Here is a 15,240-nt window from a genome sequence, read left to right as displayed (position 1 = left end):
TAATTGAAGCTTCAATATCTTCGTTAAACATAAACATAATTGAAATGCTAATGGATAATGAATATATTACTATATAATAATATAATTCAATTATTGCGGAACACCTATTTTAGGAGGTATTTATGTATTTTAATTGAATATCTGAACTTTCCTTTGGTTCCCTGCTGGGCGTGACTATAAAATTGTGATCTGATAACCACAATAAAGAATAAAAGCGTTTTTGGACATTTTAGGTATCGTTAAGCCTTTAGCCCGCTCCACACTCGTGCGCGAATCGCGGCGCGAAGCCGCGAACGCGAGTCTGGAGTCGATTTCGCATATCAGCGAACTAGACTCCACACTCGCGTTCGCGGCTTCGCCCGCGATTCACGCGCATAGTCTGGAGGGCGCTTTTGAAGTAAAATTAAAATTGCAAGAAATGTCGACAGTTTATCGATATGACTTTATCGACATGGCTACAGCAAGGTGGGCCTCATTGTTAATCGTACACTAAACAAAAGTGGCAACAGTGACAGCTCGCTGAGACACCGTCTCTATATATTATAAATCTATGGGTTTGACAAACTATGCAAGATGACAGCTATGCTTTTTTTTACAAATGAAAATACCACAGAAAAGAACATTATGGAATTGTATAAGGCCGCCTGCCATACACTACAATTAGATTGAAGCCTTGAAGCAGCATTTATTATATATGTATTATACATGAACCCACAGAACGAAACCGGCAGACTTATGTTACGTTGCGAAACCGTTGCAATAAGGCTTGCAGAGATGCTAGGCGTAGGTACATTTATAAATCAATTGATGAATGCCCCCCCGCTAGGTTATGGAACTTCCTCAAGTCGCTTGGGGTTGGCAAAGTTCGGAATGATTCAGATGTTGTCCCAGACCTTAATAATATTAACCTGCACTTTAGCACATCGCCCGTTTGCCTTAATCCTGTTACAAAGGAAAGTTCTTTAGCTCTTCTAGCTAACTCTTCACCTCCCAATTGTAGTACCACCTTTGAACTAGGTAATATTTCACCCGAAGAAACGTATGCTATTCTCAAGACTCTTAAAACGAAAGCCGTCGGTGAAGATAATCTTAGTTTAGACATGCTTATGCTCGTAGCAGACTATATCTCCCCCATCATATCTCACATTATAAATTTTTCCTTTTCTTCTGGGGTATTTCCTTCTATTTGGAAATACGCTAGCGTGATTCCTCTCCCTAAAGTTTCCAACCCTTCTTCTATCTCTGAATATCGACCTATTTCTATTCTCCCTATTCTCTCCAAGGTTATCGAACATTTTGTCAATCGACGCCTTACCTCACATCTAAACAGACATAACCTTTTTAATCATCTACAATCCGGTTTTCGCCCCGGGCATAGCACAGTCACTGCTTTGGTCAAGGTCACCGACGACATTCGTTACAATATTGAGAGTCAAAAGGTCACTATCTTGGTTCTTTTGGACTTCAGTAGTGCCTTTAATACTGTGGACTTCGATATACTTCTTGCATTTCTGAATAGACTTAATGTTTCTTCTAAAGCTCTGTCCTGGTTCCGTAGTTATCTCTTTGGGAGACGGCAACGAGTTCGGGTTGATGACAAGGTCTCCGAATGGACTGAACTTTCGGCTGGTGTCCCTCAAGGAGGTGTACTATCTCCTTTACTCTTTTCAATTTTTATTGATAGCATAACCAAAAATTTACATTCGTCATACCACCTTTATGCAGACGATTTACAGCTTTATTCAGCGTCCAACCTTGATGACATTAGTTCTCTAGTCAGCCAAATGAACTCCGACTTGGAGTCTATCCGTGTATGGGCATCATCCTTCGGGCTGAAAGTTAACACCACAAAGTCGCAGGCAATAATCATTGGTAGTCCTTACTCTATCTCCAGGCTGTCTTACCGGGCCTTGCCAGATATTTTGTTCGACGGAACTCCTATTCCTTTCTCTTCCACTGTCAAAAATCTCGGTATTACTATGGACCAGACGCTCTCATGGGATCCTCATGTCTCTGAAATCAGCCGAAAGATTTTTGCTTCTCTCCATTCCCTGAGGCGCCTGCAGAATTTCCTCCCGCTTCCGACTAAAATTATGTTGGCTCAGTCTCTTCTTCTTCCACTTCTCGATTATGCCGATATTGCGTTTCTCGATCTGAGACAGGAACTGCTTGACAAGCTTGAACGCCTGCAGAATATGTGCATAAGATTTGTATTCGGTCTAAGGAAATACGATCATGTTTCTCTATTTCGCACTCAACTTAATTGGCTTCCCATCCGCCGTCGCAGGGATCTGCACATTCTTTCTCTTCTTTTTAATGTTCTTTTTATTCCTTCTTCTCCTCTCTATCTTTTACAAAAATTCAAGTTTTTGGCAGATGGTAGTGGCCATCGCCTTCGATCGAGTACCAATCTTGCACTGGCAACACCTCATCACAAATCTCGTGCGTATGGTAAATCTTTTGCGGTACGAGCTGTTCAACTTTGGAATGAGTTGCCTCCCTCCTTAAGGCAATCGCGGTCCGTTGCGTCGCTTAAGGGGCAGTTAAAAAAGCTGTGGCTATCGGACCGGAATTAACTTGTTCGTACGTGACTATAGATATTATATATTTATTATATTTAACGTAGGTATTCTATATATTTGTTATATTGTTAATTCCAAATTTTATCTTATATTATTTATTTTCGCCCTCTTTTATAATTTGATTGACTTTCCTTTAGTCTATTGTACTCAGTGCTATATTTGTCTACCGTTCTTCTTCAATTCTCATCTACTCAAAGGTTAACTGGAAGAAATCCCTTAAAGGGATAAGTTCGCCTTTGTACTGCCTATCCTGTGCCACAAAATTTGTGTTTTGTGTTTTGTACAATAAAGAGTTTATACATACATACATACATATGTATATCGCATGTCGACAATAATCTCTTAAGGCCTCTCCAAACGTAATCGACAATCGCACGCAACTCGTTTTAAGATCTGTAAACGCCTTTAGAGACAGGCAGTGACAGCGAACATGGCAGTTTGTGTTTGAGGTTATGTTGATAATATATTTACATCCAGCAAAGTATTAAGTAAATTCATGGTATCTTGTATTTAATACAATAGTAATTTTCCAGAAAGCTGTTCTATTTATAATTCACAAAATATCTAATATATTATATATATGATCATATAATTATAATAGTTCGTTGTTGTTATTAAGTTGTCCTGTTGTATGAGTCTAGAATGGAAGGTTCCAGCGGCCTGTCTGAGTGTGTGCGCGTGAAGGAGGAGCCCGCCGAGCCAGAAGCGGAGCCCGAGCACCCGCCGCCCGGCGCGGCGCCAGGTGAGTCGCCGAGTGTTGGTACATAGTAGGGTGCATCTACACTGTAGGTAACTTATAAGAAGCAACATGGTTACATTAGGTAACTTACCTAGTTACCTGTAAGATTGCTAGCTGACTTGGTCTCCCAAAATATGTGCTAATTTGGAGCTGTTTTTGTGTCCGGACTAGGGTTTTAAAAGCTTCTGGTGTAAATTGGTACATATTACAATCCAGACCCTTTGAATTTACAAACAATTTCATTTATAAATATTAAAACATTGTCCATGTTGGAAGATTTATCAGCAGTCACTTTCATAACAAGTAAGTAAGTCTTGAACATTTGCCAATGCAATGCATGCTCCTGATGATGCTCCTTGCTAGAGTCTGCCAATGCATGCTCCTGATGATGCTCCTTGCTAGAGAGTGAAACATGGTAAGCAATTTTTGACTTAAAATAACTTAATATATTTAACGTGTATAGTGTAAAATTGATCACTTTGTCTTATGTCTTTTTCGTCACATAGGATTGCAATTTAGTATGAAAGTATTAACTAATTTACTGCCAGATGACATTATTTTGTATGACAGTGAATGCATATACGCATTGCTTGCAGTTTATGTTTAAAAATAGTAAACACTCAAGGCTCATCATTACATTTTTCATTTGTTCTGCATTTAAATTGATTAAATGAATCTTTTATCTATTTAGGAGTACACATCAAAGAAGAGCCACAGAATGGACATCATTCAGACAGTCTGAAGGAGGCAGAGCGTGTCAAGCAAGAGACGGAGTGTGAAAATGAAGTCAAGGAAGATCCCTCATGCTCCGACAGTGAGTGTGGTGTGAGTGAGGCAGCCGTGCTGGCCGGCCTGTACACAGACCATGAAGTCAAAGATGAGCTTGTTCTGGGACAGGAATGTCCATATCGACCTGACGTCACTCTAGTAGTTAATGGTAAGTTCTGAATTGTTATATAATGAAGGGCTCATGTACTATATTAATATCCATGATTTGCAAGAGTAAAGTGAAATAAAAGTAACTTTATGCCATTAGAATTATAACATTTATATCGTAACGCGGTATTCTCACGAAGTACATGATCCCAACTGTGGGATTCTTGTAAATTTTGGATACAAGTGTACTTAGCTACTAAGCACTGAAATGAAAATGAATACCATCTGATAAACTAATTTGCAGCATTCCATGAAGTTGCCTACCGCTGTCCCGCACAAACGCAAGTTTTCTGAAGATATGCTGGCATAAGAGTTTATTTTCCTGTGACAAATGATCAAAAATAAGACCTGAAATGGAAATATCTGCCTTAAACGCAGAAAAAAAATCTAATACACGAAATAAAATGCGTTTGTACGGCACAGCACGCGGAATTCCTAATCGATAAAGAGAGCCCCTGAGGCCTACATGTGGAATATTTTTTTGAATTTTGAATTTCAATAGAAATGTCCACATATTTGAAATATCTAACAGCGTAAGGTCGAATTTAGCGCCGTATCTACTGACTAATTGGTTTGTAAGACTATATTAATGTCCATTGTGACCAGGTCGCGTTGGCTCTGTGCTCCGAGATTGCTGCGTGACACTCGAACGCCTTCCACACGTCGAGACGCTCGCCAAGCGCCAATACACAACTCACACTGAGGCACAATCTGATAATGACGAATTATACGCTAGAGAGAAAGTACCGATATGTGATCGGTGTGGTGAAAGCTTCAGTCTAAAGTCAGATTTATTGAAACACGTCATGGATCATATCCACAGCCCTTCAAGCGCGGAGCAGGAAGGGAGTGGACACAGTTATGGTGAGTTTATTCATTTAATTGTGAAGTTGCGATGAAAATCTGAGGACGCAGTAATAATTAGCAATACTTAGCAGTACCTATACAACAACAACAACATGGTCAGGGCCTATAGCACAAGGAAAAAGGAAACCAGGCAAGCCACGAAGGCGTTGGGCAGAAGATATTCATAAGGTCGCAGGTGCAAGCTGGATGGAGTCAGCCAAAGACCGTGAAAAATGGCATGGGTTGGAGGAGGCTTTTACCCAAACGGGGTCCATATAAAACTATCATAGTTTCATGTCAAATAATATATTTATAAAACTGTTAAAACTATGGAAGAAATAAAGCTTTAATAATAATAATAATAGCCCCGCGGGGGCAGCTTGTGGCGAGCTGACGGTGAGTGGCGACACCGCGGACCCCTATTCCAGAGGGCCCTGTCATCTGGCCCTCGCCTCTGTGCTTGCCTTGATTGGCCGGCCAGAGTGGAGTCGCAAGAGCGGGACCTATGCTCCAGGTTGGAAGTGTAAAATGTCATAACGCCGGCGGCCTGCTGAACGGATCACCGGGATCTGGCTACCGCAGACTCACCTCTCGACAACCTTACAGCCGCTCCGAAGTGTTGCCCTATTGTCGCACTGTGCGTGCGCCCGTTGTAGGGCCCACTAAATTAGTAGGCGAGTCACCACCTGTCTTACACAATATTGAGACTGATTGTCACGGCAGGTGTCCGCTAGTCTCTCCCATAACCCATTATCCAGTCCATCCAACTTTCAAATCTATAGCCCAAGACCTTAGTTCCCATCGCAGCATAAAAAGTGCTGCACTGCAATAGTCTTTGCACCTGGCGGGGACCATCTCCGGATGTATCACATTGTGCGTTCGGGGATGGTATCCGCCACGTGTATCCCTTGCTTTTAGATTAAAGTGTCTTAAAGGGCCTCTGCGCTGTTGGCTTCGGCCCCACGTACGCCTCCCAAAGGTCCGGGACCCCATGGTACCGAGATATGGAAAAGACATACAAATAATAATAGTACCTATAGAAACTTGAAGACATTGACAATTTGACATCTATAAGTGCCTCGTACTATACTTATTTTAAGGGCGGGTGTTGTCGGAACGGGATGCAATTTTACAGTAGATAATCAACCGGACTAGACCAAAACTCGTTCTTGTTATTTATTCCTTATTTTCTACTTTTTGCGTCCACCAAAAACTTCCACATCTATCGCCGATGCCTCGTACATGTTACTAGGCTGTATAGCAAAGAAATGTTTGCCTAATCAACGTGATAATTCGTTGAAACCATCTATGTGGTCTTATTGTAACAATGTTTCAGCATTTGATGGTCAATGGACGCAGGAGCAGGAGCGCGCCCTGTGCCGCAAATACGATGTTCGGGACTGCTGCGTGCTTCTCAAACGCCTCCAACACCACGAGGCTCACGCCGCCAGCGACACCCAATACATAACTCAAACTGACACGGAATCTGATACAGAGGAAGTACACACTGGAGTTGACTATGAGAAACCAACATGTGATCTTTGCGGAGAAAGTTTTACACTGAAATCCGATTTGAAGAAACATATCATGATTCATATCCAGGTACCTACCACACACCATCCACAAGCGGGTACTGATAGGGAATCGGATACTGAAGAGAAAAACATCGATATTGACTGTGAGAATATGTACGTAGGTCGCACTAAACAAATGTATGAACATTCAGAAATGCATGCTTATGAGTGTGACATTTGCGGTAAAATATTTCAGCGAAAAAATAGCTTAACACATCATATTAAAACGCACTCGACCCAGTCAAAGTCTAAGGTTTTTAAATGTAATAACGTAGGAGAGAAATCATACTGCTGCGAAACATGTGGAAAGTGTTTCCAATCTGAATATCGGTTGAATGCACATATACGAATTCACACCGACATAAGAGCATATTCGTGTGACATATGTAAAAAACGATTTAAAACTGTGAAGTGCTTAAAAGCTCATACACTGATTCATGGTGACACAAGACCATATTTGTGTGAAGTGTGTAAAAAACGATTTAGAACTAGGGCATTTTTAAAACAACATATACCGAGTCATAGTAACATAAGACCATATTCGTGTGACGTGTGTAAAAAACGATTTAAAAGTGTGAATTGTGTAAATAGACATATGCGGATTCATGGTGACATAAGACCATATTCGTGTGACGTATGTAAAAAAAGATTTAAAAGTGTGAGTTGTGTGACTAGACATACGCGGATCCATGGTGACATACGAGTAAGACCATATTTCTGTGACGTATGTAAAAAACGATTTGAAACCAGATGTTGTTTAAAAAAACATACACAGATTCATAGTGACTTAAGACCATATGTGTGTGACGTATGTAAAAAACGATTTAAAACCAAATGTTGTTTAAAAAAACATATACAGATTCATAGTGACTTAAGACCATATGTGTGTGACGTATGTAAAAAACGATTTAGAACTGGGACTGGTTTAAAAAATCATACACTGATTCATGATGACATAAGACCATATTTATGTGACGTATGTAAAAAGCGATTTAGAACTGTGGGTGACTGTAAAAAACACACACGGATTCATACTGGGGAAAAACCATACACATGTAAAATATGCAACAAACGATTCACGCACCTGTCAACCTTAAGGAAACATGACTTAACTCATACTTACTGCAGAAAATAGGTTTTCCAATGAAATATGTAAAATTGCTATGTATTTAAAAATTCATACACGGAATCATTGTGACCTAAGACCATAATTCATAATTAAGAATTCATTCATTACATTTATTATATAATCATGTTTTATAAGGTCTTACAAAGGGCCTATTACGGCTAGAGTCTGGCTTTTGAAATATTACCCAAAGTTTTGGCGGGAAATTCAAAAAATCTTGGGCTGGGCACCCTGTGTGTAGTAGGAACTATAGCTTTGATAATAGACAATATTTTTTATTTTCTTTGCACACGTAAGGTACCTAAATAATTAAGTTAAATATACGTTGACGTGCACTCAAAGTCAGCTCACATAATTTCTACCACTATTTAAAGTACAGTCAACGACATAAACATAAGTATATGTTCTAATGTTATGATTTTAATGATATTTTCCAGCACTTCTAGTTTATCCGTTTTTTTTACACACTTGTCCTATTTATGAGATCCAGGTATTAATAAATTCACGTACTTATACAAAGTTAAGAGAAATGTTAGAAGTAGTACTTAAAGTATCAAAATATTATATTATTTATAGAGCCTACTAATACTAATACCTACTAAATAGTTTACGATATGTAAACATTGCAGTTTTTCGTTATAAAATGCTTCACGTCGACTTCGCACGTTGTCGTAATTATTTACGAGCTTAAATAATAGTTTGCGGAACACACTCGGCATTATAGTCATGATTAATATTATTTAAGTATTATTAGGCCATATATGTCGTACTACAGATAACCGGTGGACCAAACATGTCACAGAATGGTTACTTATGGACACACCGAGAAAACAGAAAAAACCGAATACAAGACGGAGAGATGAGCCACGAAATTTCGACTGATACTGGTGGAGAACAGCACAGAATAGGAAGGAATGGGAAAAACTGGGGGAGGCCTTTTCCGCCCACGCGACATGCAAATGAATAAAATAAAAAAATAATTTAATAAATAAATGTAATAACAAATAAAGGCTATTACTATTAAGTATTATTTAAAATAAACGCCTTATAAATCGTGAACAATTTGAATGAATGGCATAAATTGACAACAGACTTTAACTTTTTCTAAAAGCATACACAATTGGTGATACAACAAGGAAATATTTGTCAACAATATTTGGCTAGCCATACTCTAGTGACGTTTTTTAGGTATTGCATTGATAGAGTCTGGCTAGCCAAAAATTGTTGACAGATATTTCGTTGTTGTATCACCAATTGTCTATGATTTTAAAAAAAGCTAAAAGACAGTTGTCAATTTATGTCATTTCGCTCAGGTTCGCAAACTATTATTTAAGCTCGTAAATAATTACGACAGTGTGCGAAGTCGACGTGTAGCATTGTATAACGAAAAACTGCAATGTTTACAACTCCTAAACAAATGTAAACAAATTAGGAGGTTGGTGCTCTATAAATATTTTGATACTTAGCATTTAGCATATTTGGCATAGTAATTATGTATTTTTTGGTGATGGATTAATATTACGGTATTGTCGAGTTAGATCTTATTTGCACTACATTTCATTTTTCGCCTTGTTACAATGGTAGTAGTAGTAGTAGTAAAACACTTTATTGTACAAAAAACAAAACAAAACATCAGGAAAAATAACATTCATCATCACAAAGGCGAACTTATCCCTTTAAGGGATCTCTTCCAGTTAACCTTTGAGCAATTGAGGGAGAATTATAATGGTATATGGTGAGAAAGTGTTAACACATGTGTTTATCGTTGACTGTACTTTACATAGTTGTAGAAATTATGTGAGCTGACTTTGAGTGCACTTCAACGTATATTTAACTTATATCCTTAGGTACCTTACGTGTGCATAGAAAATCAAATATTTTCTAGTATCAAAACTATAATTCCTACTACGCAAAGTGTGACAACCCAAGATTTTTTTAATTTCCCGCCAAACATTTGAGTAAAATTTCAGTAGGTAGCCAGACTCTAAAAATAAACCGTTATTTGCGTGATTTCTGTATAAAACAAAGTTTTACTATCAATTTAATGCAAATAAATATTTGAAAGTAGATAGATGCGCATATATTTATGTAGTAATATTGTGTAATTAATAAAACGCAATTGTTTTTTGTACGGAAAGCGAACCACCTTAAGGCTAATCACTGCTTCTTAACTAGGTACCCTTAATGTACATATTTTTTGCAATTTACTCTATTGTTTCCCGTAATTAAGACTATGTTTTTATATCATTCGGACAGAAGTTTTTGTGGCAAAATAAGTGTCTGAGAAAATGAAACATCGATAAATCTTATGTGTCCGACCGAAACATGTTTTTTTGCCGAAACCGAAACCGAATGTTCGGCTTTGGCTCTAGTTTAGGCTGAAACCGATACCGAAACCGAAACTTTTGTAGACTTGTTAAAATCGTTGAAAAAATGTCCCAATACCCCTTTTATACACATATTATGGGGCTGTCAACACCCAATATCCTTGAAATTGATGTTATACTTGGTCAAGCAAATCTTGTCAGTAGAAAAAGGCGGCAAATTTGAAAAATGTAGGCGCGAAGGATTATCGCCTCATAGAAAATTTGAATTTCGCGCCGTTTTCTACTGACAAGATTTGCTTGACCAAGTATACTTAAGGCGTGCTTTTTCCGTAGGAGCTAAGCGAACCAGTTTTTTTAATCCATTAGAAATATAAGAAACAATGTTTTAAAATTGTGAAAAAAATATATCTTATACTTAAGGATCTGGCAGATACGTTTTGGATCTCAAAAACATGATTAGATAAACTTTGCTCGATAGAAAAAAATTCCAAAGTTACGCCTTTTTTTAACAATAAATCCAAACGATATCTACAATACAAACTTTTTTGACTTGTTTTTTACACAAATGTATAGGTAATAAGATAATCTAGACGTTTTGGATCACTTTGTCTCGGTAACATCATTAAAATAATTTCTATGTTTCAATACCTACTAAATCCGCAAGCGCAATCACTCGCGAACGCACTTACGCTCTCTTCAGTCGCGCGGCAGCGCTTGTAGAGGACGGACCTGCGTCAGTGTGTTCCGCGCGGTCACGTGATTTTACCATTTACAAACAATGGGAAACAAAGCATATGAAACGTAAGAAAAAGTCACTAAGTGCTATAAAAACACACTTTCTGATAACAGAAGCATCTAATACTTTACGAGGTGTTTGAAAGCGCCTAGCCTTACTACATCAACAGTTAAAATATTTCAGTATTTTCACTAGGTCAGCAACCAATTTCAATGTAGGTAAATAATATTACATTCCTAGATAATATAATTGTGAGTATGTAAGTATGATATATTTACAGTATTTCACCTTTACTGATATACCTACGTCAGATCTGCAAAATGATTATATTCCTTCGTGCTCTTTGACTCCTTTGAAAATCAGAAATTATTTATTTGGATTGACACAGTATGGGGATGTATAGTGTTACGCTACGTCTTACGTAGGCGAACAACGCGCGAATGCGGCGCGCCGCCTGACATTCGCGTGCAAATCGCGCCGCACCGCGTTCGCAACGAGATCGCTTACGTAGGACACTTCTATGGGCATCAAAGGATTGATTTCGCCGCGCCGCGCCGCGCCGCGTTCGCGCGTTGTTCGCCTACGTAAGACGTAGCGTTACGCTTTTAGTATGAGGGTGCCGAAGGCGCCCGGCTTTGGATCGCATGCAACGTGCCAGGCCCGTCAAGCGTGCAATTTCATCATCATAATCATAAATTTATATAAATATAAAATTTTTCTTTAATGTATTGTTTTTCGGGATGTATTCAAGCGATTTGCTGAAATTTATTTAATAGTGTTCTTTATTTAGGTATGCCTCGATACTCAAAAACCGAATACCATTTGTCATATTTAAAAAATTACTCTTTACTCAACCGGTGTTTTACAATGTAGTATACAAACTCTTCGATTATGTTTGCGTTTTCTTATCAGGTTGTCGTATTTAAGAGTAAAATGCTTATCTCTCACCCCGATTGATTAAGGTTCTACCTACCTACCTACCTACCTACCTACCTACCTACCTACCTACCTACCTACCTACCTACCTACCTTACCTACCTACCTACCTACCTACCTTACCTACCTACCTACCTATACCTTACCTTACCTACCTACCTTACCTACCTACCTTACCTACCTACCTACCTTACCTACCTACTTACCTACCTACCTACCTACCTACCTACCTATACCTTACCTTTATATGAACAATACCTTACCTTAATTGACCGTCACCTTAAAAATGTTTATTTCCTTTCGGTACTTTAATTCTACTACGCTGCCATTAAATTAAAACGTTGTTACCGATCACTAAATAATAAGTGCACATGGTTCTGTAAAAATAATAATTCTAAATATAATGATCAGAAACACGTAATGAAAAAAATACATACATATACAATAAAAACTATAAAAACGTGACCCTTGCACGGTATGGTTAAAATACTGCCATCATAAGATCCTTATACTGTGACCCGTTTGCTATCGCCGCCGCGCACAGCGCGCGCTCACGAGCTCGTCGAGCGGGTCGGGACGCGCGGGCGGGGCTTCACGGTTTGCCGCGCACCTCACCCCCTCAGATTCGTTGATGAGTCGAATCATATCGCCTTAAGCAGTTTTTTAAGAAAATTACTAGAGTTAGACCAAGATAATTCTGCAACGATTTTGATAACACGCAGTGCAAGTGTTATTTTAAACGTCAAAACTTCTATGAAATTATGACATATAAATAACATCAATTTGTACTAGTTGCACTGCGTATGCTATCAAAATCATTGCAGAATTTTCTTGGTCTAACTCTATTCATTCACCAGTCAAGTTAACATGTAGATACAGGGTCGACCAAAAAACCAACCAAAAACGCGAGCGCAATATTTTTTGTTGACAATATCGCAAGGCCGGGTACCAATCTTCACCTGGGCCTAAAAGTCCGAAGTGCCCCAGTGAGGCGAACTTTCATGCGAAGTCAAAGCCGTGCTTCAGGCTTTAGGATAAGTAGTTGAGCACAGACTCCAACCAATGTCCATTGTATTAAAAAGCGAGACCGCAGGCCGAGCATGGCGCAGCGAGGCCAAAGGAACACAAACCAATAGTAAATTGAGGTAAAATCACTCATTCACTCCGAAACAATTAGACAGTGTGTGCGTTATAGGTATTGACAGCCTCTTAAGACTGTGTCGACCGTCCAGTGGCGCCCTCATTAGTGGAATTGTATTTTATAATAAACCAATTAATTTCTGTACCTATACATGAATCAGTATAATACATTTATTATAATATTGTTTAATTTAATTTTAGTTTTGGACACTTGGAGACCTTATACATCTCTAAGTACATATTTATTTATTTGATTATTATTTTTGATTGTACATACTTACCTATATTTTTAATGTTTCTGACACTTAGAGACCTTTACATCTCTAAGTCAACTTAGGCTAGTAATTATGTGAAGCTATATTACTGTCTTTTTATGTAACATATGAGCACAAAATGCCGTGTCTTACAGCTACATGTTATTACTATTTTATTATTAATATAGGCCGGTAGCTTGAACATGTCATGCTCGCTTAAAAGTCTTTGCTTACGGTGGCGTTGTTGATCGGGTCGCCACTTTCCCGAATGAAGGTTGAGGGAGGCGATGGCTGAGATACGCGTCATACTCGTGAACGGGTGCTGTTTGTGGAGACTGGTCTGTTAAGCTAACACGAGCTATTATACTTAGTAACTTTTATTAATTAATTACAGTGAGACGCCTCATTCTGTTCTCGTATGTTTCTTTTCTTTTAATGAATGTATTAATTATACAGGATATTGACTCTTGGAGACCCTATACATCTCTAAGGATAACTTGATAAACTATATAATCTTATAGTTCTGACACCTAGAGACATTTACACCTCTAAATATTATAGATTTTTTTTTGTGTGTGTTTTTTTATCTGTATTTTGTATGTAATTCGACATTAAGAGACCATATACATCTCTTAGTAATTGTAATACGTTAGATTGAATTGTTAGTTTTATTTTATAAAATTGTTGATGTTATTATTTTTGCTTTTATGTAAATTCAATGTTGACGTGTGTTCACTGACTACACTTGCACTGCACTTCCTACCTTTTGTAATGAAACACTTTCTTGACAACTTAATACTCATTTATTCCGAAACCAAATTTACTATATATAGGGGCTGTGGAAAAATCTTAATAGCGCGATGTAGCCGACAGAACAGCGACATCTACCGTGAAATTGGGCAACTATAAAAACTAAACATTACTACATTTAACATTATCGGCCCCCAAGGACGACTAGTCCTTCATAAAGATCCATGTAAATAAAACTAAACCAGAATAGTGTAGTTAGTAACACGTGAAAATCTACACGAATCAATAATAAAAGGTTAAATTACACAGTGAAACTCAAATAGAGCTATTCCTCAAAACTAAAAAAAAAAAACACATTAACTTCTTAACAGATAGTTAAGAATCCAGAGGTAGAGGGCAAATTTTAGCAATAGGTCTACGCAAAGTACCATTCTTTACTTTCAACGTAACCACTCGTGTTAAACCATCTCTACCAGGATGCTTATCTATTATACGACCTAACAACCACTTTCCGGGAGGGAGTCTTTCATCCTTGACCAAAACTACTGCTCCAATATCAGGATCAGGATTAGTAACGGTCCATTTATACCGGTTTTGTAGTGTTGTTAAATACTCAGAACTCCAACGAGCCCAAAGCGATTGCAACATCCTTTGGAGTAATTGCCACCGATCCAAACGGGATACTGGCACAGTAGTGAGACTTTCTTCCGGAACAGTGATAGGAGCTTCGCCTATGAGAAAATGTCCCGGTGTAATTGGAGAAGCATCATCAATTGAGTTACTAATGGGAGTTAACGGTCGAGAATTTACACAAGACTCCACTTGAGTCAAAAGTGTGGAATACTCTTCGAACGTAAGAAGAGTCTGTCCGATTACACGCTTAAGGTGAGACTTGATCGATTTCACACCGGCTTCCCAGAGTCCACCAAAATGTGGTGAGCCAGGAGGAATAAAGTGCCATGTAGTTTGGTCGTTTGCCAAAATCTCAGATATTTCTCCAACTACTTCTGAGTTCCTATTCCTAAACATAGTGTCAAGCTCTTTAGAGGCTCCAACGAAGTTGGTACCACAGTCGCTCCACAGATCACTACAATGACCGCGTCTAGAAGTGAAACGACGAAAAGCGGCAATAAAAGCAGCCGTGGACAAGTCACTCACAAGTTCTAGATGAATGGCTTTGGTCACGGTGCACACAAACAAAGCAATATAGGCTTTACAAGTGCGTTGACATCTACCAGGGTACAGTTTTAACTGGACTGGACCAGCAAAATCCACTCCACTTTTACGGAAGGGC

The 15,240-nt window shown here is 38.5% G+C and overlaps 1 protein-coding gene across 1 annotated transcript; it reads left to right on the top strand.

The window, feature by feature from the left end:
• The first annotated feature begins 3,224 nt into the window (after window positions 1-3,224).
• LOC134676786 (zinc finger protein 62 homolog) lies at window positions 3,225-10,157 on the top strand. The gene is made up of 4 exons (XM_063535167.1): window positions 3,225-3,324; window positions 4,013-4,258; window positions 4,864-5,121; window positions 6,440-10,157. The coding sequence occupies exons 1-4, from the start codon at window positions 3,225-3,227 to the stop codon at window positions 7,810-7,812; spliced, it is 1,977 nt and encodes a 658-aa protein (XP_063391237.1). The 3' UTR covers window positions 7,813-10,157.
• The last annotated feature ends 5,083 nt before the right edge of the window (window positions 10,158-15,240 follow it).

This window comes from Cydia fagiglandana, chromosome 25 (genome assembly GCF_963556715.1).
Source record: "Cydia fagiglandana chromosome 25, ilCydFagi1.1, whole genome shotgun sequence".
Lineage (NCBI taxonomy): Eukaryota > Metazoa > Arthropoda > Insecta > Lepidoptera > Tortricidae > Cydia > Cydia fagiglandana.
This window is presented reverse-complemented; position numbering and strand designations above follow the sequence as displayed.